Source organism: Apus apus, chromosome 2 (assembly GCF_020740795.1).
Source record: "Apus apus isolate bApuApu2 chromosome 2, bApuApu2.pri.cur, whole genome shotgun sequence".
In the NCBI taxonomy this organism is placed as follows: Eukaryota; Metazoa; Chordata; class Aves; order Apodiformes; family Apodidae; genus Apus; species Apus apus.
Window position 1 is genome coordinate 47316574 of NC_067283.1, and position 25253 is coordinate 47341826.

The following is a 25253-nucleotide window of genomic DNA, read 5'->3' on the forward strand; positions in this document are numbered from 1 at the left end:
GCCCCGCCCCGCCCTTCCCTGCTCCCGCTCCGCCCCGCCCCTCTCCCGCCCCTCTCCGCCACGCTCCCGCCCCGCCCCGCCCTGCCCTGCTCCCGCTCCGCCCCGCCTCTCTCCCGCTCCGTCCCGCTCCGCTCCCGTCCCGCTCCCGCTCCCGCCCCGCTCCGCCCCGCCCCGCTCCAGCTCCGCCCCGCCCTTCCCTGCTCCCGCCCCGCTCCTCTCCGCCCCGCTCCCGCTCCGCTCCGCCCCGCCCTTCCCTGCTCCCGCCCCGCCCCGCTCCCTCCCCGCTCCTCTCCGCCCCGCTCCCGCCCCCTCCGCCCCGCCCCGCCCTTCCCTGCTCCCGCCCCGTCCCGCTCCGCTCCCGCCCCGCCCCGCCTCGCCCCCCTCCCGCTCCGCCCCGCTCCGCTCCCGCCCCGCCCCGCCCCCGCTCCGCCCCGCTCCTCTCCGCTCCCGCCCCGCCCCGCCTCGCCCTGCTCCCGCTCCGCCCCGCTCCCGCTCCGCTCCCGCTCCGCTCCCGCTCCGCTCCGCCCCGCCGGGAGGTGTCCCGGCGAGGGAAGGGCATCCCTCCTTCCCACCGGTAGTCCCAGCTCAGGATCCTAGCTTCCCTCTCCTGACCTCGCTTCCCACCGCGCCCCATCCGGCCAGGCCCGGGGATTGCCCCAGCTCCTCAGAGGGCACGAAGCAAACCCCTAAGCCCCCCGCCCTCGACCTCGGCTGGGCAGAAAGGCCTCCTCAGCCCTCCGCCCACCACCCGAAGGAGGTGGAAGATGCATCTCCCGGTGATGTCCGTTATTAATTTAAATAAGTCAAATATTGGGGGAAAAATCTTTTTTTTTTTTTTTGGGGGGGGAGGAAATCACATCAAAGAGAACAAAAGGAACACACAGACTAAAAAGCTTAAATAACACTGAAAGAGGAAGAATTAGGCAAAAACAGATTCCAATTAGAAAAAAACACGCCCCAAGTGGTCGACAGCCCGGCCTTGAGACAGGCGGGCAGGACAGATGAAAGGGATAGAAAGGAGCACTCTCCACAACTTATCTTGTTCACAGCCTTGAGCACTGGGTAGAAAAACACTAAGCCACTGGATGAACCATATAAACATACCATTAATATATTAATGAGCTATTAACATCCTAAAATATCCACCCATAGGCTAGAGGGAGCCCTACTAGCAAAAAAGCCCTCTTTGACCATGCATAATGAAAATTTTGGGCACTGCTGCTTCAAATGGAAGCGAGGAATTAGTTGACCAATCGAGTGTGCCAGTGACAGGATAATGTTAGAGATAAAGTTCTTTCTCACGGTTTTCGGGTATAAAAGTAGCACTTGAGTTTCGGGAAACTGAGCCTGATTTACGGAATACCACCCTGCTCCCTTTTCTGCGCAGAACTGGACATGAAGATCTCGAATCTGTGTGTGGATCGGCTTCTTGCACACCGGGTGACGGTCCCCGCTTGCCGGACACCTCCAGGGTCCCCGCTTTGCCGGCACCGGGGCCGCTGCCGGTCCGGAGATGAAGGAGGCGGGAGCCCACCCTGCCGTCGTGTCCACCGGGAAGGAGCTCCTCAACCAAAAGGGGCAGAGGCAAAAGGGTGTCCCCAGCCCGCCTCCTGAGCGGGGAGTGGGTGGGGCTAGCCCGCCCGGTCTCCCATTTGGGGAATAACCACCGCGGGCCAACCCTGCTTGGCTTGCGGCGCCGAGTGCTTGAAGGGTACCGCACGTCCACGCGTGTCCCCGCCGGCCCCGCAGGAAGCGCCGTCCTGTTGTCCCGGTCCCGCTGCTGCTTTCGCTCAGGGCCTGGCACGTCTTCCCCTGGGCGGGGACGGGCCGTCTGCGCCGGCCCCCGGCCTGACACCTCCCCCGCCCCGCTCCCGCACCGCCTCGCCTGCTCCCTTCTCCCCGGGCCGCCGACTCGTCGGACGGACGCCGGCCCGAGCCGCGGCCATGTGGCTGGCGCTGGCGGCTCTGCTGGCGGCGGCTGGGGCTCAGTACGAGCGCTACAGCTTTCGCAGCTTCCCGCGGGACGAGCTGATGCCGCTGGAATCCGCCTACCGCTACGGCCTGGACCAGTACAGCACCGAGAACTGGCCCGAGAGCGTCAACTACCTGGAGGTCAGCATGCGGCTCTACCGCCTGCTGCGAGATAGCGAGGCCTTCTGCCACCGCAACTGCAGCACCGCCGGGCAGCCCTTCCCCGACGGCGGGGAGCCCCGCGGCGCCGCCGGGGCAGCGCTGGCCGAGCTGCGCGCCCTGGCCGGGGTGCTGCGGCGGGCCCAGTGCCTGCGGCGCTGCAAGCAGGGGCTGCCCGCCTTCCGGCAGGCCCAGCCCGGCCGGGACCTGCTCGAGGACTTCCAGCGCCGCGAACCTTACAAGTACCTGCAGTTCGCCTACTTCAAGGTGAGGCCCGGTTCCTTCAGCTCTGCTCCCCCCCTCTCGTCCTGTCTCTTTGCCCTGCCGCTGCTACCCGCCCCAGCCTCGGCTCCCCAGGTCTTGCCCGGTGGTGTGTGATCCTCCAGCCAGGCTGTGCCTGTCAGCATCGAAGGGGCAGCGTGGCGTGGGTGCCGCGATGGACACGGGTGCCTCGTGTACCCGCTGCTCGAAAAGGGTCCTATCACGCTGAGCTCCGGATGGGCCCTCAACAACAGATTCCTCTTGTCTGTAGCCTCGTTCCCCATCGCCTCCCACACACCAGTTCAGCCACTAATTGTCGTCTGCCCCACCTCCATTTCTCTCCCTCTGTGGGGAGGTCCCCCGATCCTGCCCTACTGGGCTGCTGACCCCGCACTTCATCATCTTCTCCCTGGCAATTTTTTCAGCCCCTTCCTCCCATTCACCTCATGTGACCCACAGTGGGGCCACTGTGTGCCTTTTCTTTCCCTTTGCTTGCCCACAAAGTAACCGTCCACCTCTCTCTTAAGCAGTTTTTCCACAGCTCATCCAGCAAGTCCCCCGCAATAGCCCCTCCAGTTCCTCTTGCCATTAATCTTATGTTCTTCTAACCTTCTCTGAAACGTTTTTCATCTCCCTCCTTCTCGTCTTCATCATCTGTTCTCTAAATCAAGCTCCCTCCCTCATGCCATCCCTTTGGGTACTGCAATGGCTTCTATTTCAAATAAATGGGTCATCTGGGGGAGGGGGAAACAAAGTGAATTATTTGGTTAGATTATTTTCTCTTTTAGGGGTTCACTCCAAGTATATCCCACTATATGTCATAATAAGGCTGCATGCTTGCACGTTCTTTTTGAGATTGCTGCCTGAAAACACACATCTTCTTAGCTGTTGTGGTGTCTTACTTGTAGGAGAGGTTTTCTCATGAAAACAGTGAATGGTTTTCCCAAATAGCACAAACAGAAGCAAGGAAATGTGTTCTCGTAAAGCAAGAACAGTAGCCACATGCACAGTATCACACTGGCATCATTTGGTGCATTTAAAGCCAGACTGTATAGAAGAACTTACCTTAAAGCCTCTGCACACACACAAGGCATCAAGCAGCAGACATTTCTTTTGAATGACAGAGTAGGCCAGGCACTACTCGCCTCCTCCAAGCCCTACATGGGTACCAAAATGACAACCCCACAAACGTTTCCGTTCCTTGTGTTATTTTAACAATTTGTTCCACCCCTGTAATACAGACAAAGTTTGCAACGGATGGATCACAGCACAAATCGTCCCTACTTACCATTTCTGATACGCTTAGGTAACAGGCAGGTAGGAATGTGAGAGGGAAATCGGAGAAATCCCTCCTCCTGCCTTTCATCTGTTTTTCAGTAACATTTGCAGTAGGTTTGTGCTGTGCAGGTTTGGTGGGTTTGCCTTTAGTGTCACTTGTTTACGTCGTCTTTCTTAAGAGATTGTAGTCCAGCTCTGTGCTCATACCGCTCACTTGGGAAGCTCAGAACGGGCCTTCTAGAGCTACAGACTGCTACATACAAAGGACTTTTCCTGACTGGTGGTTTTCTGAAGAAAGGAATGTCACTTTCCCCACCCCCAACCATGCCAACAGCATTTATAATGTAGGAAGAAGGGGGAGGGATGCGTTTTATGTCTTTTTTTAAGAGTGACTCTGTGTTTATTCGGGTGTATTCAACAGTGAAATTTTGCCACGTCTTAGATTCTGGGAGTAGATGTTTCTGTGCTGCTGCTTGCTCCTCTGGAGGGAGCTTCTCGGAGCCGCTAAGTTCACTTAGGAATGTGTTTCTACATCTTATTTTATTTTTTAGTGGTGAAAACTGAAACCAGGAGTGAATTACAGACTAGGCAAAAATGAGAGACCCGTCAGCCTACAAGCACAGAAGGTTAAAGCATAAAGCAGAGGAAAAAAACAGGCATTTGACGAAAGTGCAGCTGAGATTCCCGTTTGTGTTTAGTACTGTGTGGGCTGACTGGAAGCGCATAGTTTTGGAGAGCCAGGAAGGGCAGCTGGCAGAGTTCCAGCACCGGGACAGTTGTAGCGGCACAGCAGCCGGAGCTCGTGTTAGGGTTGAAGTCTGTCTTTGGTGTAGTCATCTCCCAAGTTTCTTTCTGAAATGGAAGAGTACTTTTTATGGTTGCAGATAGGAAGAGTGCATGTGCGTACATGCTTGTGATTCTTGCTCCTAGTTTTCTAGGTCGGCTTCCAGCAGCTGTTTCTGATGTGAGGTGGAGCTCTGTATTGCCTGCATGTCAATACACTGAATATGTTGATAGTGATCTTGGCTTCCAAGGGAAAAAAGGTTCTGACATTTCACAGCCACTTAAAACTTTTACTTTATATCTCACTTTTCCTGAATATGTGTAGATATGCTGTCTAGTTTATAAAAATGTGGAAAAATATATAAAATAAAAATATAAATGCACGCACACAGAACTACATACATATTTGGCACGTGCTGTTGTAAATGAGGAATACGTACTTCACAAAATATCTCTAACGGGGTTTAAAGTTAGGTTTAAAATGGATACAGAAAATCACATAGTAGGTTAGGACACAGTGATTGAGCAAGTCCGTGATGTTTCCTCTGACTTTGTAAAACCATCAAGAAGATTCATTATTGTAGTATTGTCTTCTGTGCTGCTAGGCAAGTAAGCAATATAAACACCATGTAAACGTGGTAAGTGGTGACTCCTGCCTAGTATCCATAGTTAGTATCTGTAACTGCTGTGAGATTAATCTCACACAGGATAAACAGTATATTCTTGTGCCTTGTCAGCTTTATGAGCAGGGGAGGGGGAAGGGGAAAAAAGCTATGCTTTTTGTGAAAATAATAGATTTTTAAAATAAAATTTAAAAAACAATTAAATGTTTATAGTGATGTAGCTAGCAGTAAAACTGAGGAGATTGTATGCATTTTACTGTACCATTGTATCTGCTGAGACTGTGGTTTCAGTAGAAGTAAATTTTGGAGTACAGAGGCTGCAGAAGAGATCATTGACAAAAAACTGAGAAACTATGAAGTGTTTCTGACCATTTCCAACCCCTTCTTCTTTATCCCATCCCTCTGTAGGCTAATAATCTTCCAAAAGCTATTGCAGCAGCTCACACATTTCTTCTAAAGCATCCAGATGATGAAATGATGCAAAGGAACATGGCCTTCTATAAGAGCATACCTGATGCTGAGGAGCATATTAAAGACTTGGAGACAAAGCCTTATGAGGTATGCTTTTTATTCAGTCTAGTCTTTAGGAACTGGTCTATTGCTTCTCTTTTTGTGTGAGATTCAAGACACTCGTTTGCTTAGGTGTTCTCAGCTCTTACTCTTCTTTCCCTCTTACTGCCTTCTTCAGTCATTTCTGTTCTGCCTTCTTGATGCATTCAGTAATTCTCAACCTCTTGTGCCTTTCACTGTTCCATGAGTCACAGAAAATCACAGGCAGGGGCATACCTGAAAGCTATGTGGATCACTAAGATGCACTAACTACTACAGCTAAGCAAGTGTATAGAGTCACTCAAATGCACAAGTGCTGTGGCTGCACACCTTGAAATCACTAGGGCATTTGAGGTTCCCAGCAGAGTCTTCTGTTGATCTGAAAGGAAATTACTTACTGTGATCTCTAGGAAATACCTGGTAAAATCCATTAGTTGTCTTTATTTGTTGTGCTGATATTATTTGGATAACATATCGTAATCCAGAAATGCAGAGACATTATTCACTGTATTTGAATTTACAGACAGCTTTCCATAGGTCAGTTACTGTTGGTTTTCAGTCCTGCCAATTTTTCAGAATCTCTTTGTCAGGGCTGTGAGAGCATACAATGGTGACAACTGGAGAACATCCATCACGGACATGGAACTTGCTCTTCCTGATTTCTTCAAAGCCTACGATGACTGTACAGCAGCCTGTGAAGGCTCCCGAGAGATCAAAGATTTTAAAGACTTCTATCTCTCCATTGCAGGTGAGTGCTTAGGAAACAGTTGGGAAAGATGCCCCATAAGTGCTTTTTATCCATAGGATTGGCTACCTAGGTCCTGTTCCTCATTTTGCAGTATGAAATGCACATGGTGTTCTCTGCTCAGTTTGGGCCAATATGAGTTAATTAGATTCACTGAAATCCACTTTAATTCTGGTTTACTTTAGTCTTCTTTTCAGTAACATAAATGAGGGCAGTCAGAAAATCAGAACAGAGAGCTCTTACATTAACATGGAAATCTGAGTGTGTGTTAGAATAAAATAGAAGTGTAAGTAATAACAACTACTCCATCCAGCTAGCAATAGTTACGCAGACAGATCTCTTGACTGTAATTTCAATTATCAGTGTGGCTGCCTTTGAGGCTCAGTGGTTAGCTTGCCTTCAAAATCTGCCCTCTGGTTTTTGTTTTGCTGGTGATACATATCTCCTTTCTCATAAATATGACAGTTTTCTGTTGCCTATTTTCATCTTCCCTACGGTAGAGTTTTACCAGCAGGTAAGATTTCTTTTTCTTTAGTGTGTATCTTAAAAAAAAACATCCATTGCTTTGCAAAGAAAAGAGATACCATTTTGATTGCTGTCAAAATGGCACGTACACTTTTCCTGTGCTCTTTGGTAGCAAAAGAAATGAGTCATTTCTGCAGTGCTTCGGCTTCAGTGTTGTGGACAGTATTTGTGTGGGGAATGCCTGCATGTTTTCTCAGCAAAGTCAAAGACCTGAAAAATGCAAGAGAATTTCTACGTTTCCAGAAGGGAAACCAACCAACCATTTTGTCCTAAAGCCATCAGATGTATTGGTGAGGGGGAAACTTGTGAAATACATTGATACATAAAGGTAAAGTACAAGAGCAGCTTCACAGGTTATGGCAGTGTGGAACTTGTACCCACCAGAACAGCTGACATGGAATAGCTGTTGCAGGCTGTTCCTCAAGCCTTGCTTTATTCTTGAGTACAGCAGGCAGGTGCCTAGGACAGCAGGTAGGGAGTGAAGGTCAAGTCACAAGCAGTGAAGCAAGAAACACGGGCTTTCTTCCCCAGCAGGTCAGCCCTGATACCAGGATAACCCCCAAGCCACTTTAAAGAGTACAGTGTCCATGCTCAGCTGTGATTGGCACTTGCTGTCATCCTTCCTCTTCCTCTTCGGAAGGAAAGGACAATTCCCAACAGGACTGGGGAGGAGGCAAGGTAGGAGTGGGTTACTGCAAGATGTCATCGTGGCTGTATGCATACATTTCAACTATTTTGTTCTTGAGGTAATAAGGTTCAAATATACTTAGACTGCCTGCCCTTAATTGAACTCTTACTCCAGGCAGATATATTCTGCCTCCAAGGTTTTTACTGCAGAAAATACATGTAGCAAATAATGTTAAGCAGAAGTATTTGGTGATTGCACTAGGTACATGATTATCCCTGAGCAATGAGTTGTGTTTGGAAGCCAGCTGTCCTCATTGCATGGGATCACTTCACTGAGGGACTCGTGTCTCTGACTTGCTGCAAAAGCTTAGATAACTTGCTTTCACCTGCCAAGGGTGGCTAACAGAGAAACTAAGCTTTTAAAATGCTTCTGTTCAGTGGTGTCTCCTAATGTGATCTTTCCTGAAAAGGCTTGAAATTCTTTGATAGAAGGTTTTCTCAGAATGCATTATCTTGAAGATAAGATGGCTTCTAAGATGGCTATCCCATTGTCGCAAGCTTTTGCAGACCCGGTAAGCTTGTGAACTTAAACATTTCTGGCTGAAAGGTGTTCTGTAGTGAACAACATATTCGTGTCTTTCTTACCATTTAGAACATCCAAACTGCAGGCACAAAATGCAGCCATCTCTGGAGATTTATTTTGCAATCACCTGCTGTATTTCCCTGTTACACGGTTGTACTCAGCAGTACGTGGACCTTATTTATCCAATAATTTAATGAAATTACAAAGGCTCTCATGAAAAAAAATAACACTGTTAAATTCACAGTTAAGAAATGATGTGATACTTCCTAACACCCTACACAAAACCTACCTCCACGGACTGCCTGTAGGTGTCAGTGAAACCTAACCGCTTAGTTTCTGGAATTGCAGCTTTGGTACATTTCAAGTCCCAGGCTGCACGGATTTTTATGGAAGGGCTGAGGATCAGTGCTTGATATGTACTTCAGATGGAGTTGTAAATGCTCAGTACTTCTAAGCAGCAAGATCCGGATACACAGGACCCAGGAGAGCATTGCAAGGGCAGATTTTAAGGGTTAGCTAATGGGAGGGGTTGTAACAAGTCGGTGTGCACCATCCATATTCTGTGGTGTTGTTTTCTTCCTTCTAGATCATTATATTGAAGTCCTTGCGTGCAAAGTGCAATGTGAGAGTAATCTGACACCCATTATAGGAGGCTTTGTTGTTGAAAAATTTGTGGCCACAATGTACCATTACCTGCAGTTTGCTTATTATAAATGTAAGTAGTGATTTAATGTGTTTAAATACAATGGGAATGATGTGGGTCATTTTCCATTCATAGTATTTTCCTTCCATTTGTAATGCTTTAGAATGTAAATAGTGGCCTCCAGAATCTGCATTTTAACCTCTTCTGGGGTAGAAAGTCTGAGCTGCCTGATGTCTTTTGTCCCTGTGTAACTGTAGTTAACAGGCAAGGGAAATAAATGCTGTTTGTTTTAGTACAAAGAAATGGGACAGGGGTGGTAATGTGTATTTATGTTTTTTCTTCAATAAATGCCCCAGTGGGGACCACCAAGCTGTGGGGTCATACCTCACTGATACTGGGATATCTAGGAGGGACATTAGGTTAGGATTTTCACAGAAAACCATTAGAGGTAAGTCCCCATTTTTGAATCATGGCCTTACCTTTCTCAGAACACAAAAACAGCATATCCTTTCTGGGAAGCAATTTTTTTATTTCAATGCAGCTGGTGGGGAGATAGAAAATAGGTTCTGTTTCCATCTGAGTTTTTCAGAGCTTAAATAATAGGATTTTTTTCATTTACCTTATCTGGATTTTTTGGTTTGTATTTATTAATTAGTGAATGACATGAAGAATGCAGCTTCTTGTGCTGCTAGCTACCTTCTGTTTGACCAGAAAGATGAAGTGATGAAACAGAACATGGTGTATTATCAGTACCACAAAGACAAATGGGGACTTAAAGAAGAGGATTTTCAGCCCAGATCGGTAGGTGAATTACTTAAAATGCCTGTTAGACACATTTGCATACTTCCCTGCAATTCAGTGGGCCAGAAGCTGGGAAAATGGGGGTTATCTATTGGTTCTGCAGTTTAACACATACTGTTTAATTAAAACCACATAGAAAGTTGTACACAGAGATGCACTGCATACACTATAATGGTAAATCATAGAATCATAAAAAGGTTTAGAATGGAAGGGACATTAAAGATTATCTAGTTCCAGCCCCCTTGCCACAGACAAAGACACCTTCCACTAGACCAGGTTGCTCAAAGCCCCATCCAGCCTGGCCTTTAACATTTCCAGGGATGGGGCATCCACAACCTCTCTGTGCAACCTGTTCCCGTGTCTCACCACCCTCACAGGAAGAAATTTCTTCTTAATGTCTAACCTAAATCTGCCCTGTTTCAGTGCGAAACAACCCTTGTCCTATCACTCCATACCCCTGTAAAAAGTCCCTCCTCAGCTTTCCTGTTGGCCCCCTTCAGATACTAGAAGGCCACTATAAGGTCTCCCTGAAGCCTGAGGAACCCAGGCCTGCCCTGCAGGGTCCTCTGAGAGAGAAGAAGAGCAAAAATGTGTTTGGTTCTTTCAGGCAGCAGCAGCGAGGCTGAGCTCACAGAGGAAGGGGACCACTCCTTTGTCACTGCTTTTGGGAACAGAGCTGTGTCTTATAGCTGTATTGGAGGCAATGTTTGACAGCGCTGGGAGGGAGGGGCAGCAGCAGTATCAAACTGCAGACAGTTTTGTTGTATGTGTGCAGGGAGGGCAGAACAAGAACCCTGCACGTTAACTCTGAATGTTCTGTTGGTAACTTTGCAGGACTATAGATAATTTAATTTTTAAATATGAAATATTAAATGCACACGGCTGTACTTTCTTGTACTTTGATCCATGTGACTATGAATAGAGGTTGCTTGCTGTCCTAGTCACTTGCCATGAAAACCATAATGCCTCTGGTTTATCTTCACAAAGTGGTAATGGAGTGACAGCAGCATTTGGCTCCGACACTGAGCTTTAGATGTTCTTGTGAAAGAGGAAGTCTGCTGTTTTCCTTCCAGACAAACAGCCAGGGAACTGAGGAGGGACAGGTGGCTGACCATGCAGAATTTCCCTAGCCTAGACTCAGACTGGGATAGCGAGTCATTATCATGCAAAAGAGCTTCGTGTGGCTTTTTCCCAGAACTGCCTGCTGCCATACGCCAGCGCGCGGGGAGACAGGTTTTCTCATGTCCAAAGCCCACTGGAATGCAGGCACAGGCTGCTGCTCAGCTCTGGCTGTCTCATTCCTTGTTCTCAGACTTGCCAGTGCTTTGAAACATGAGAAAGAGGAGAGTGTTTTGTTCTTCTCACACCGATGGAGCCCGTGTTCAGAAAGATTCACAGAAGTCATTGGATAAGCTCTTCTGCTGTTCCCTTTCTCAAACATAGATCCCCTGGGGTCTACTTGCTTCTGAGTCTGGGTCTGACTTCACTGGAACTGTTTCAGGTGACCTGTGATGACACTCCCCTCTACTGTTAACCCTCAAGTAACATAGAAATTTTGGTTTTTAATAGGAGGCAGTTCGATACCACAATATAACAGTGCTCCAGTTGGAAATGTATGAATTTGCAAAGGAACATCTGATGGATGATGATGAGGTGAGTTTTCTAAAAAGGCCAAAAAAACAGCAATCACATAAAAGTACAGATGATACATAGATGAATTCCAGGATTTTACTAAGATGGAAAAATTATTATAAACATGAGCAATTTATTGTAATTTTTTTTCTTTTGTAAATGGAATATAAAAAACAAACCAAAAGAACATCAGGTGCCATTTATAAAAATGTGGACATTATTAACACAAAGGTAAATACAATTAACTGAGCGCACAAAAAAAAGAAAATCCACTTTGCACGCTACAACACAAGGGGGCAGAGAAGTAGTACATATATTAAAACCCAGGTAGTTTCTGTTTGGCTGTTTTTTTCTGATGTTTAAGTGAGATTTAAAGATCTTTGTAAGTTCATTAATAAGTAACCACCTAAATTGTAGTTTTTGTCAAAAGAAGGTATTGTTATCTGTTACTTTTTTCTACACAGTAACATTTTGATCACCCAGTCTTGCTTCTCAAATGGTTGGAACTCATGGCGAAATAACATATAATGACTACTATTAGACTGGAAATATATAAAGTGGATTATTTGTGCAAGGAAAGCAGTTAAATTGTTGCATTTTTTTTGTCTCCCACAGCTAAAATTAAAGTATAAATCAGAGAGGCCTTGGATTGCCTTTTGTTTTGCTTTGTTTTTGGAACCTTTCATTTAAGGGTTTAAAAAATATCTTAAAATGATGGAATAGTTTTGCTGGCGTTGGCAAAGAGCTGTGTTCAGTTATGGCATGGGGCAGGGTGCTTGTAGCGAGCACTGCTGAGGTCTTTTTTAGTTAGAAAAGAGAAAGATGGTTTATATTAAAAGTGAAATCACCTTTGCAATTTTTATGCTATCCAGCACATAGGGAGAAACGGTATTTTATAGTGGAGAATTAATAACATGTCTGTGCTGCCTTCAGTATGCTAGTGACCTGAAAGCAACTCTATACATGAAATTCCATTGCAAGGTTACCAGACTTTGGGAAGACCTTCCATCGTGTGAAAGACAGTTTCATAAGCTTGTTAAAAGGTTAAGTTTAGATGAGGACGAGTCTGCATGGATTTTCATCAGGGTGTGAAATTCTTGAACACTTTTTTATATTCCCTTGCTGGTTTGTGCTTTGCCTATAATGATTTCTTGTATTAGACAGAAGTTTAATGTGTAATTTTTTCCCTTGCTTCACATCTGCTTCAAAACACAGGGATGAGTAATTAAGGAAGGGGAGAAGCAGTCCACTGTGAGAGCTTTCCCCATATATTGTTGCAAGAAGGGATTATAGAAACAATCTTCAAGCACTGTGTATAGGACAAACAAGCGTCCATTTGCTGGCATTCGTGCCTGTAGCCCATTTCACCAGTGCAATTGTAAATGGCCTTGCAATCTACAGGAGGGAAGTACAGTAGAAACAGAAATTAAACTTTTAGGGAAGTGTCTAGGAAGTTGCATTACACTGGGTTGCATATGTGGTTTAAACAACCAAAATTACTGGTCATGCCACAAATATCCCTACCCCGTACTCTACTTGGATTAGGGAAGTTACTATTCTCTCCTGGGGAAAAGCTGGAGGGCTTCTGTGCCCTCCCTTACTAGGGCTGAAGAACCTGGTGAGATGGAGGCTTTCCAGGCTGCTGGCTTGGGTCTGGCTTTTGGTAGTGGACTCAAATCCCTGGCTACCAGAACTTGTCTCTGGCTGACAGAGCCTTCCAGGGAGTCCAGACAGAGAAGGAATAGCACAAAGGTAAAATCGCTACCTTGCCATTTCTGCTGTATGGGCAAGACCTGATAGTGTAAGTGGAATTATTTTTGGTTTAATATTTCTCCTGGCATGGATAGAAAAGCTTATTCCATAGGAATGCTGGAAACTGATGAAAAACCCAGGTAAGGTGTTACAGTAAAAGCTTTATGAGAAATTGTTAAGGATGAAGGCAGCCTCTCTTTTTAGTGCACTCTGTATATTTCAGCCGTGTGCTTCTGGGCCATAGACCATACCTTTTGTGCGTTTCTGTGATCCGTGTTTGCTGTCTGTGAAATGGCTTGTGGCCCAACAAGCCCCTAAAATAATCTTCAGAAGGAAAATCATTCGCTTTCCTTGAGTGAAGCAAAAGGATTGATGTGGCAAAAGGATCTCTTCCTATGTGAATATGTCATTATTCCTAAGCGGAGAATCTCACTTTCTTCAGGCTTCTCAGTGCTCCTGTATCCCAGATCACCACTGTGTTTTTTTAAATCCCATTAGCAAAACGAGTGAGAACATGGATTTTCCAATAATACACTGCCTTAATTGCAAAGGCTGGAACATGCAGTAATGTTTTTTTCATATGTCACTACAAGAAATACTGTCCTGTTCATGTTACTTTATTAATGTTTTTTCCACAAGGAAATTAAAAACTTTAGTTCAAACATTTAGCACAGTAGAGGTGACAGAATATTATTGCCAACTAGCTACAAGTTGCTTTTTCTTAAAATTAATTATTATTAAATATCTTTATAGCTTTCCACAGTGAAGCTAAAGGAACATAACACTGCAGTCATCTCAGCTGGCCATGGAACTTTTTGATTTATGTTCAAATGTGTAATGCAAAAAGATTATAAGAGATACAACTAGTACTGCACAGATGTATATAGTGAACTACAAGGCTGTTAAGAGCCAGATGCTCAGGTGGTGTAGATATAACTTCAGCTCTATACTAATAGTAGGAGACATATTTCTGGCCCAAAAAATCTCTGTTCTTGAGGAATATTATTTTTTTTCCAGGGATAGCTACTTAGCTGTTCTAAATTACATAAGAACCGCAAATATTTGGCTGGGGTGATCCTACAATGTCATTTTTCTTTCAGTACTTAATCAGTAGGTGAAAAACTGTTTGCAGCTTTGACCCACTTTTGACATCTTGTTCTTCTTATTTGTGTATAATGTGTGTGTCCATTTGTACAGTAGCTGAAATTCAAATGCTCCATTCCCAAGTGTGATGCAGAGGAGAGTAAGTGTTGAACTAATGTGACTGGTGGAAAGAGAACATAAAGAATAGCGTTGAAGTACAAAGTCCCAGTGGACTACTATTAGCAAATAATAAACTGAATTCAGCCTATTTTTCTGTTCAGGAATCTCTAACAACTTTTTCAGCTTTATTAACTCACTTTTGGCATGTTTTCAAGTGATTTATACAAGTGCACTCACAACGGCAAGTTGTAAACCCTGTCCTGCCTGTGGACCAGCAGAACTAGAGCAGCATTGCTACGCTGAGGAGAGACGGTGACAGCTGTTTCAGAGAAAGCTGGCAGCTAATTGGCATTGTTATGGTCCCATACATTTATTTGTTAATATACATTTATTTGTTAAAAAAGAAAATTAGGTTTTTTCACCATCATTTCCTAGTAAGGATACTGTGCATGTCGCTGGATCTCCAGAAGCTTCCATCTTTACCTGTTTGTTTTTTTACCATTGAATGTGTATCTTGGTTAAAAGTGTTCCTCCTTCCATTTAAAGCACCTATCAGGGGAAGCTGCAAGCACAGCTGGGCTTAAATAGCAGGATGTCCCCGAGGAGTTTTTATCTGCCCTGATTTTCTTAAGCTTCTGCACGCAGCATAAAGCAACCAAGAGAGCATAAGTAGAGCTCAGAAACAAAGCCGCTAGGAGGCTTCTGTTTTCAGAGCAATGGGAGCAGTGTTGAAGATGCTGTGAAACTGGGTTGACTCAACATTTTTGTAATGCCTATAAAACATAAGAGGAGAGCACATTTACTGGATTACTGTGAAATACTATTGTAATAACTGCAGTGTACTGCAGTCTCCTGTAGTATACAGGAAGGGAACAGTTACATGTCCAGAATATATAATTAAAAATTAAATGGAAAAATCTTTGAGAAAAGAAGCTAACATACATGTAAAGAACTAAGTTCTTTTCATATTGAAACAAACAAACAAACCCTACAAGCATGTGACAGTGGGTCATATTTTGGACTAGGTGTCTGAAAAATAAACAAGGTAAGGGCCAAATAATTTTTCTGCACAAAGAATCAAGGTATTTTTTTTCCCCTGCAAGAATGTGAGGAATGTCCAGCCTGGTCTGTACTGCTCATGAAGGATCTGGGAGGCCTTTGAGGTGGTTGCAGTAAGCCTGCATGTTTTAACTGAAGGTTAGATCAAGGAACTTTTTCTTGATCCAAGGCTGAATAAACCTTTCAGGCTGAGCCATTCATTGACACATGCCTTACTGTTATCCTGAAATAATGTTTTTCCCAAAAAAAATATTGCTGGCCAGTGGGCTGCATGGTGTGCACTTGCAGTGCACTTGCACTGTCAGGCCATGGAGCATGTATCCTCCACAGCTGGCCATATCAAAGCTTTGTGTTCTCTCTTGCAAGATGGTTATTCATCCTTCAACAAAATCTGATGGTTTTAATGAACCTAATTCCTGGTCACTACTCCCATTAGTTACAAAAATTAGTTACTGGGTAGTTATTCATTAGTTACAGGGCAGCCCTCACCACTCTTCACAGAGGTCACCCCTGCAACCCCTCCCACTACCACAACCTTGTCACTGACACCCAATAAATAAAGGAGTTTAATTTGTTTCTCTCAATGTTGAAAAAATTTTCAGTCATTAAGACCTTTGAACTTTAGCAAATTCTGAATTTTTTTCTGTGAAGGACAGCTGGGGGACATTTTGTGGGATAAATATTTTCCTTCTAGGTCATAGTTTATACGGAAACAAGGATTCAGCCAATTCTTTTTTCTCTATTGTCTTTTAAGGCTCAGTTTGTTGGATGAGTTGGGATAAAGGCTATTTCTTATTCATTGGTTGTGACACATGAAAGCATGTCCTTTATAATATTTTTCTGTAGATCTTAGTTCATTCTATAACACTGTTATTTAAATATTCTCTATTATTTCCCCAAAGAACAGACTATTCCACTGCAGGTAATATGGAATCCCTATGGAAAAGGACATCAGCAAATCTGCATGGACAGTAGGGGCTATTACAAGAAAGCTGTTTTTTCCCCAGAACTTTTCCTGTCCACACTAAGAAAGGACAGAACAGATTTTAGGTGGAGGCAACAAACCTGTAAATTATTGATATTCACAATGCAGAAGGCAATGCTTAGTCTTAGCAACCAAAGGCAAAACATCTGGGTCTGTCAGTGAACAGTGCAACTGCTACTGATTGCTACTATTTTTTAAATGCTGCTGTCAAAAGAGAAGTTGGTGCTGAACCATCAGTCTCAAGTGGGCCATAACTGAGCCATGTATCGGTAGCTCTTCCTCTTTGCTGTTTAATAGCTGGCTAGGAGTCTCCAAAGTACAGATGTTTCTTCTAAGAGGTTGTGTTTTGTGTGTGTGAGTGCAACATTTAGTATTGCATAAGGAAGGGCTGGCAACAGTCCTTGGCGCAATGTGTGCCTTGGTCTTGGGCAGTCAGCTTGTGGTAATAAGTGAGGAGTTCTGTGTTTTTCTCCTTTTTAGGACTTAATTTTTCAAATAATCTAGCTTTGTTTATGTTAGTGCACCAGTCTCATTACCCTGCATTAGCTTATTCGACATTGGTCAAGGGCTCTGTTTTTAAATTATTTTTTGTTCTAATTCACATACTCACATAGCCTCTGTAAGGCCTTCTTTAATTACTGTGGTACACAACTTGTGCTTTCTGTTTGGGCCTCTGGTTGTTAATCTAAATCAAGGGTGCTCCATTTGCATATCTAACAGATAATTAGAAGCTCCAGTTGATCAGATCAGCTTCTCTGATTCTTTCTACCACTCACACCAGTCTGGGAGCATTCCCTTGCTGCTGTTCAATATCATGTGTCCCGTATTTCAGGTTATACCTGTCCCATCTTTTCCTGTACATCCTTGTTCTCAATCCCACCTTCCACTGGCTGTGGTTTGGGAGAGGGAAGAGACTGATAGCACAGGGAGGGAGGTCATGGGGTGGCAGCAGAGCTGTTGTACCTGCATTGGGTACCTGGCCTCCAGTGCAAACCAGGAGGTAGTGGCTGTGAACCAACAAGGACGTGCTTCACTGCAGCTGACGAAACAGTCCACATGTGCATACCTTTCAGTTGTTGTCTGCCTAATTATCAGGTATGTACTAGTCTGGCAGCAAACCTTTCTCTCCCCCAAGCTTAATTCAGACTTCACATACTGATTTGCAGGTAGCTACATCACACTTTGGGCCATATCTTGCTCAACTCTGATTTACATCAGCACTGTGCCTGGGCAGCATATTTATGTAACTTGCATTAGTGCTGGGTGGCTTTTGTTCCCCCCCCCAGTATCTGGCAGCAAAGAGAATGATGGCTTTGCAGCTGACTTTGCATGTAAAATTTGCTGTCCTTCAGGTAGGTAGGAACCAAAGAGCATACTGGATAACAGGAGCAACTCTGTCACATGGAATGTTGAAGTCATATCAGAGAATCATTTGCAGGCTCCATGTCTGCAGGCCAGCATGAAGTTATTAGATATCAGCAGGCAGGAGGCTTTTCCCCTGGAATGAACACCTGAGAAATATTTGCTGACTTCAGTCATGCAAAATGCCTGGTGCGATGTCAAGTCAGTGCTAATGGGGCAAGGACAGTCATCTGTCTGGTTGTAGCTGCTACTGTGACAACGTGATCAACTTTTCTGACATAGCATTGTCCCCTTTTCATTAGGCTGCCAGCCACAGTATGGACAACCTGCAGAGGTTTTACATTCTGACCATGAAGGCACAGATAAAAATATTTCAACTACAGGGTTTTTGTGTCTTTAACTGTAATCTGGAGTTCTCACCTTTTCAAAAATAACCAACACCCAGGCAATTATTCAGTTGCATTACAGCATATTTTTTGTGTGTATATTGTTTTGGCAACTAATTTTATATTTTTGCCATAAATCAACCTCTTTTACTACACAGTACTTCTCATTAGACCACAACAGCTTCTGCCATACTTTCCTTTACAGATCAGTTTCAGACACTGGAGATTTCAGATGGCAGTCAATTTTTTTTCCAAATACTTTTGCTTTAAATACCCTTTTCCATGTAAGACTTGTGCTTCTTACATGCTTCTGGATTTGTAAACATACCAGGAAAAAAAAAAAGCAACAACCCTGAATTGTATGTGGATATTCTGTGTCCTTTGAAATACCTTACCTTACTGATGAGACTGACATTAATATGAATTTAATTAAGTTCCCATATATTTGAGTTACCAAAGGTACAGTATGGAAATCCCCATGTCTTCCTTGTACTTAATTCTGGGTCATCCAGTCACAACTTAGAATAGATGCTGATGCCTTTCACCCTACCTCTCAGACTCTAACCTTTTGAGGATTGTCTTTGCAGGTAGACCGAGAAGAGAAATCCCTTTTTAATATATTACTCTTTCATTAAACTATGATCCTGATGTGTAAAAGAATCAGTCTGAATGACACCTGTAGTTCCAGTCTCATAACTCTATGCAGAATTAACAGGACCTGCCTGTCTGCAGTCTTTCAAGAGGCATCCAAATACTTCTGCCCACAGTTTTAGGAGCAGTGCTATAAAACTTGACCTGAAGTCTTTTGTGCCCTGTTTCTGTAGCTTTCAACTGCTTGCATAGTGGCTATTTGACCTAGTGGCTATTTTTTTCATGTGTATTTTTGAGGTGGTATTGGTTTTCTCCCATGATTGGGCTCCTTAGGCAATCAAAATAGTTCTAACAAAGGAAAACGTGCAAAAATGTAGAATTCCTGTTTTCCAATTGCCAAGTTTCCTGCAACCAGGAAGACAAGTAGGGAATATGAAAGTGCTGGCATTTTTTCTTGTATTTTTAGTGAATTGGATACTTAGATGTTTTGAACAAATTCAAAGCAAAATAAATTGCCATCCTTCAGGACTTGCTAAAACCACTTCATAGTTGCAAAAACTCAAAATTCTTTTAAGATGGAACCATGAAGCAGTGAACAAGAGCAGCAGTTATTCCAGTCAGCTTTTCTTCCACTTTTATTTTCATTTGCTTGGTTCTCATTATTTCTCTCTTTGCTAATCACACTACTGAAAAATATGATGCAAATATTTTTAATCACCATATCCTTAATAGAATTGTTATATTCAAAATAGACAATAATTCTCTATTTCCTCTTATTATTTTAATTGACAGTGGTTTTAGGCCCTTTCCTCACCGAAACAGACAACTAAAATTTTGAGTCTCAAACTGCATGTGTCTGGAATGGGCTGTCTTCCTAAGGAGTGCTTTTCTAGACAAAAGATGTGCTTAAAATGTAATTAGGATTGTAAAATACTGTTTGCAGTCTTCATCAAGCAGACTCAGAAGCCTAATACAGTTCACAAGACCTGGAATGGAGGGCAGAAAGGGAGAAGAGGAATGAGGATCCAAGCAAGGATGACTTGCTTTCAGTGTATCTAAGTATAGGTATTTTAAACATGAGAGTGAGTAGGAGTTGATCAGATCTTCCAGCAGAATATTTTTCCTATCAGAAAGTGATTGTTTTGCCAAAAACCTAAATGATATCTTAAGACCTTTTTAGAACATAGGTTTATGTCAAGAAAGGAAGGACATGAAAGTTGCAGTTAAATTAAAACAGTTTAACAGAATACTGTAGTTATTAGACTAAAAGGTTGGAAATGTAATACTGAGCATCCAGATCTCACAGCTCAGTATTTGGATTGCATCAAAAAGAGAAAATATGTACATATTCCCATGGGGTCTCCCATCTCAGGCAGTGTTGTTTCTGAACTGTGCGTGGAAGGCAAACTGGAAAATACTAGTATTTCTGCAGGTGCCAGCAGATGGCTGCTACAGTGAATTTTGAGCAATCTGAGATGGTGCTGCTCATTTGCTGTTAGCTACTTGCTTTTCACTACTGAAGGTGTTACCTTGGGCTGAAAGTGAATCCAACAGGTTTTAGCTCAGTTACTGTAGCTTGGTTCACAAGGCTGTAAATTCCAACTGGCGGGGTTGTATCATCCCAAAGTACTCTGGCTTGACTGCAGGAGGACATTTGGCTATGGTATATGCCATACAGCTATGTCAGGAGTAGGTTAAATAAAGAAAGTTGGATTGTTAAGTTGTGTTGATACCTTGTATTAGCAGACTGGAGCTTGTAAATATATTTTCAGGTCTGAATCTATGGAAACATTCTGATATCTCTGGTCCTTTACAGTTTTGCTGAATCGAAACATGGTATGTGAAGATCTGTGATTGAAAATGCAAAAGGTGTGTGTTGAAGTGTGTAACAGAAGACATAAACAGAACAGACATGCGAAGTCAAAGTCACAGCTCTACAAAGCACTTTTGCTTTTAATTTTGAGGCTTTCTAAGATTCTTTAATGTTTTATGGTACAACAATCTCCTAATTTTAACAGATGCTCTAAACATTTATACCTCTACTTTCTGCGTTTGTGGATTTCATTGTCTATTTAAATACCTGGAAAAGTACAAGAGGATTTACTGAGAAGCGTGGTATTTCTCTCTTTTAGTGTCACTGCAGGTACTTGTGCTACCCCTGTATGGGCCATTTACTTGCATTTTATAGGCTTGTTTTGCTAGTTCCTGTATGAAGGGTGCTAAACATATTCGGGGATCTATTACTGCAATTTAAGTTTTTATTAAAATGGTTAAAATTTTGCCCTCATTTTGCAGTGCAGGGTTAACTTGTTTCTGTTAAATTCAATCTAGGGTGAAGTTGTGGAATTCCTTGATGAACTGTTAGAAGTAGAAGAAAAGAAGGAATCCTGATGAGTGAAATCACCACAAAGTATTTTACAAAAGTGAAGACTCACCATTGCTCCTTACTATTGGTTTTGGTCACCTGTAGTTCCAGTTAGAAATACCTCAAAGTATCCCCTTTAAGCTCCACCTTATGTCACAAGACCCACTCCTGGAAGATCACCTCCATGCTGCACTGACTCTTCCGTGAGCATGGCTTTTCCCTGTCCACTTACAGAATTGGTGCATCTGGGTTTTCCTCTTGAGCTTTCTTCCCTCTACACGAACACAACAAAGCAGACTGTTTGTATGTTCTGGACTAACACTAAGGTTCCTCATTTCAGTGCTGTTCTGCTAAGTTGTAACAGTACAGCTAAATTCCAAAGCACTTTTGCCAGGTTATGAACCATGGAAGGTGTAACAGTTCCTCTAGACTTTCTCGGCTATGTACTGTATTATTTATATGTCTTTTTTTCTGTGATGATGAATAAAGTGATACTGAATCCCAGTGAACCTGAAAGATGTTAAGATACCTTTAAATAGCTGAAATAAGATGATGAACAGAGCACAACTAGTGATCTTATAAAATTGCTCAAAGAATTCTGTAAGCAGTGTTAATCTTTCTTAAAAGCTAAATTAAATTCCATTATGTGAAACTGAGTTCACTTAGAACTGAATAATAAATGATTTCTTTTTCCTACAATTCTTATACTTACAACTTGTGGTTCCTGTGTGAGGTGGGGCCAATCTTGCATAAAATAATGATGATCGATGTATTTGGTATTCTCTTCTGCAGAAAACAGTTTGCATGTTTTTTCTGTCTTACGGGACTATCTGTATAGTTTCATCCAAAACTAAGTACAGGTGGAGACTGAGGCAATTTTAAATGAAATGAAAAAGTAATTGCATGTAAATTCCTGACATTTTTGTTGACTACATGGCAAAGTCCTATACAGAAGTAGTTTGAAAGCCCAAAAAATACTGTGTTGGAGATTAGTATTGAATTAGTGCAAAATGCTACTGAAGAATAGAAATCTCATTGACCTCAGAGGAAGATGCACAAATTCATTTTGCTTTCCTCTTTCAGTTCTAAGGACCAAGCCCTGCAAGTAGTTTCATCCAGCTTGTATCAAGGGGAGACAAGAGCATTCAGTGCTTTTATGAGAGAAGCCTAACTCAGCTGAATGGAAGTGAATTGCAACCCCAAAATCTGTTTTACATTTTTTAAAATGCAAAACATGCTCTACACTACCTTGCCAAGTTGTTGGTGCTATAGTTTATGTATGTTGTAGAAGTGCAGTGTCCATGATACTGTCTACAGAGAACAAGAAGGGGAATCCACAGTGTCAGGTTTAAGTTTCCTCTTAACAGCAATGAAACATTTTTAAATGTTTAAATGTTGTGTGTGAAAGATGTTTGGAAGGTCAGATTGGTATTTTTAGCTTTTTAATATAAATCACAACTAATCCACTGAAGTCAATGGGCAGACTGTTTTATTCTCAAAATCAAGATCTATCAAGAGCCTTTTACCTTTAGGAGATATACCCAGCTCCACTTGTGGTAACAAGACCAGAATCTGGCTTGAACATACAAAACGTATATCAGATTTCTTTATGCTTTTTGTTCCATACAAGATTAGCACTCCATTTATTGTAATGTTATGTAAGACTTTTAACTTTGCTTTTAAAACTTAGAAGTAGTTGATTGTAAGCCATCACTTACTTCCCTGTGAAATACAACTATTATAATAGCCAGCTGGGGTAACTTCTCCAGTTTGTCTCTAGTTTTCTCTTGCTGGATATGTGTGTATGTTCCAGGGAGAAGTTGCTGCTCTGTAGGCCTCTTGGGCTTCTGCTTTCCAACTTGCATAAGACAACCCAGATTTCCTCCTCAGAAACCACATCATTGGTGTTAAGATCATATGCCCAAGCAACTTCATCTTTGATACTCCAGCTTTTGAATCGAGAAATCCCACGCTTAAAGGGCATAGATTTGGTTGGGGGTGGATGGATCTATCTATGTTGCCTTTGTTATACAACATTTTTTATTTACTTTTTTCTTGTTACCATTTACCAAACTGACTTAGGTGCTCTGCCAAGCATCGACTGTTGTCTGGCTATTTGTTTCTGTCGTGCCCTATCTAACTCGTGTGCTGTCTGTAGGTACTGCAGGCAATGCAAAACCTTAAAGACTCCCAAGAGAGGTGCTTATAATTCAAGTTCCTGGGCCTGAGTTTTTCCATAACTTTGCATCTTGTGTGGAAATAACATGTGTGCATAAAGCTTCCAATAAGAGTTTGCATGTCAGTGAAGCAAGTAGCATAGACTACAATATGGGATGGGATGACAGAAAATCAATTCCAGGTTCTCTTTGGTTTGCCACCCAGGATGAGTTCTTTCCAGTTAAAGAACACCATTTGACTCTCCAGCAGTAACTGTCAGTGATTGTTATAAACTTTCTTGAAGAACAAACCATGTAGTAAAATACCGTAATATTTTAAATCCACCAGTAAAACAGTGAGCACCAGAGCAGACCTATTTTCAGTCATTTGACTTAAGTGGGTTACACTGGGTATAGATTTAGCACCTATGTACCCTAATTTTTCCTCTTCATCAAACAGTTGCTCAACCATTGCAAGTCTCTCAAATGCTACCAATTTTCTGGTAAGCTTGTGATTCTGTCTTTAAGGCCTCCTTAGCTGTTACCTTTTCATATTCAGTCATTTCCTCAGCTCTCTACATCACAGCTAAAATGCCCTGCCATTGTGCCTTCGCAGGTGGGGATTTTATGATACTAAGATGTCCATTAGCTAATGATTTATTTTTCTTAAGCCTACCTTAAATGTCTGATGTCCTTTACCATTCCTTTCAGCTTGAGGAGGCAATTGATACTCTTGCGGCCTCCTGAAATGGGACTATGATCCCTTTTTCATTTTGTTCAAGTGTCTGTGGATTTTTTCTGGCTTTCTCAATTTCCACTACACATGGTCCCAAGCCAGTTCAATGTTAATAAGTACAAATAGTTCTCAAACCCTTGTTCTTTTCTAATGAGAAATAGCTCCACTTCCAGTTCTTCAGTATTTATTGTGGCTTTTTTCAGCATTCTCAGGTTCTTTTAACTGATTTTTCTTTTGCTGCTGCTCTTGTTAAATGCCAACATTTACATGTGACTGCAATAAATTAGTGTTGTTTCTTCCATTTCTCTGATCCTGCCAGCACTTCTTGGGAGGCTGCAGGAATATGGTTCATGCCTCACTTCTGCCACCCCAAATTCTTGCAGTTCTGAGCTGTCTGCCTCAGATTGTTAGCAGCTTCTGCCTAACCCAATGGAATACTTAGATTTTGTCTCCATTTCATTTTTTGACAAGACTTCCAGTATGATGGTGATGCTCAGGAAAGTGGCATTTTGTTGAAGCCACCATGTATGTGTATCTGCCTGGAATGCAGCATCAGTACCATGTGTCTGCTGACCCAGGGCTGACCCTGGAGACAAAACCTCTGTGGTAGTATTGCTTGTTGTGGCGCTGCACAATTACACTTTTTAATAGTTGCTCACATTTTTAGTAACAGTGGTGGCTACCTGGGCAGCTGCTGTTGGTCTCTGAGACCCCATTGCTACCCACAAGCAGGTCCACAATAATTCTGAGCATGTCGTTCACTCACCGCTTATTGGTGAACTGTGGGTGAAGTTCATCTTCTGGCAGATGGTGAGTACAAGGGTCTGCACACACTGCGAGTCCTTCGCTTCATCTCTTGTTGGATGAGGTTCAGTGTGAGGGAAAACTGGCTGAAAACTGAAGATTAAACTGAGTCCCAAATGCTGGTGCTCTGAAGTGGATTATTTGGTTATGTGAAAAAAGATGGCTGGCTGCCAGGACAACATTTCTTATGTAAAAAACAAAGTTTGGATAAAGGAATTGTTAAAGTTTAAAGCTGGGCTGACAATTAAATGAATGATAGATTCATATTAACCTGTTCACCTTCCCTGAAAGAGAAAGGAGAGAGAATGAAGGAGAGACATTTATGGGTTGGAAACTAAACTACATGGCTTTAATGAAACAATAATGATGAAAATGAAAATACTGAAATATATGCAAATAAATACAAACCCACTATCATGCTCCCTCCCAATAATGCTCACTACATCACTGAGACTGCAGGGCAGCCCTTGGAAAGTCCTGGATGGGACCCAGCAGCCGACAGGAGCTGGATGCAGGAATGCAAAGATTGGGATCAAAGGTAGATGAATAGCTAGAGTCCTCCCAGGATGCCAGCCATGGATGAAGAGGCCTTGACCCTTGTGATCCCTCAGACTTAGACCAAGTATGGTGCCTGTAAGATGGAATAGTTCATTTGGTCAATTTGGGTCACCTGT

The 25253-nt window shown here is 43.0% G+C and overlaps 1 protein-coding gene across 1 annotated transcript; it reads left to right on the plus strand.

The window, feature by feature from the left end:
- The first annotated feature begins 1872 nt into the window (after positions 1–1872).
- CRTAP (cartilage associated protein) lies at positions 1873–21582 on the plus strand. Its single transcript, XM_051612103.1, has 7 exons — positions 1873–2397; positions 5484–5633; positions 6201–6372; positions 8691–8819; positions 9403–9548; positions 11118–11201; positions 20850–21582. Exons 1-7 carry the CDS (start codon positions 1945–1947, stop codon positions 20907–20909), a joined length of 1194 nt encoding a protein of 397 aa, XP_051468063.1. The 5' UTR covers positions 1873–1944; the 3' UTR covers positions 20910–21582.
- Positions 21583–25253: the final 3671 nt, after the last annotated feature.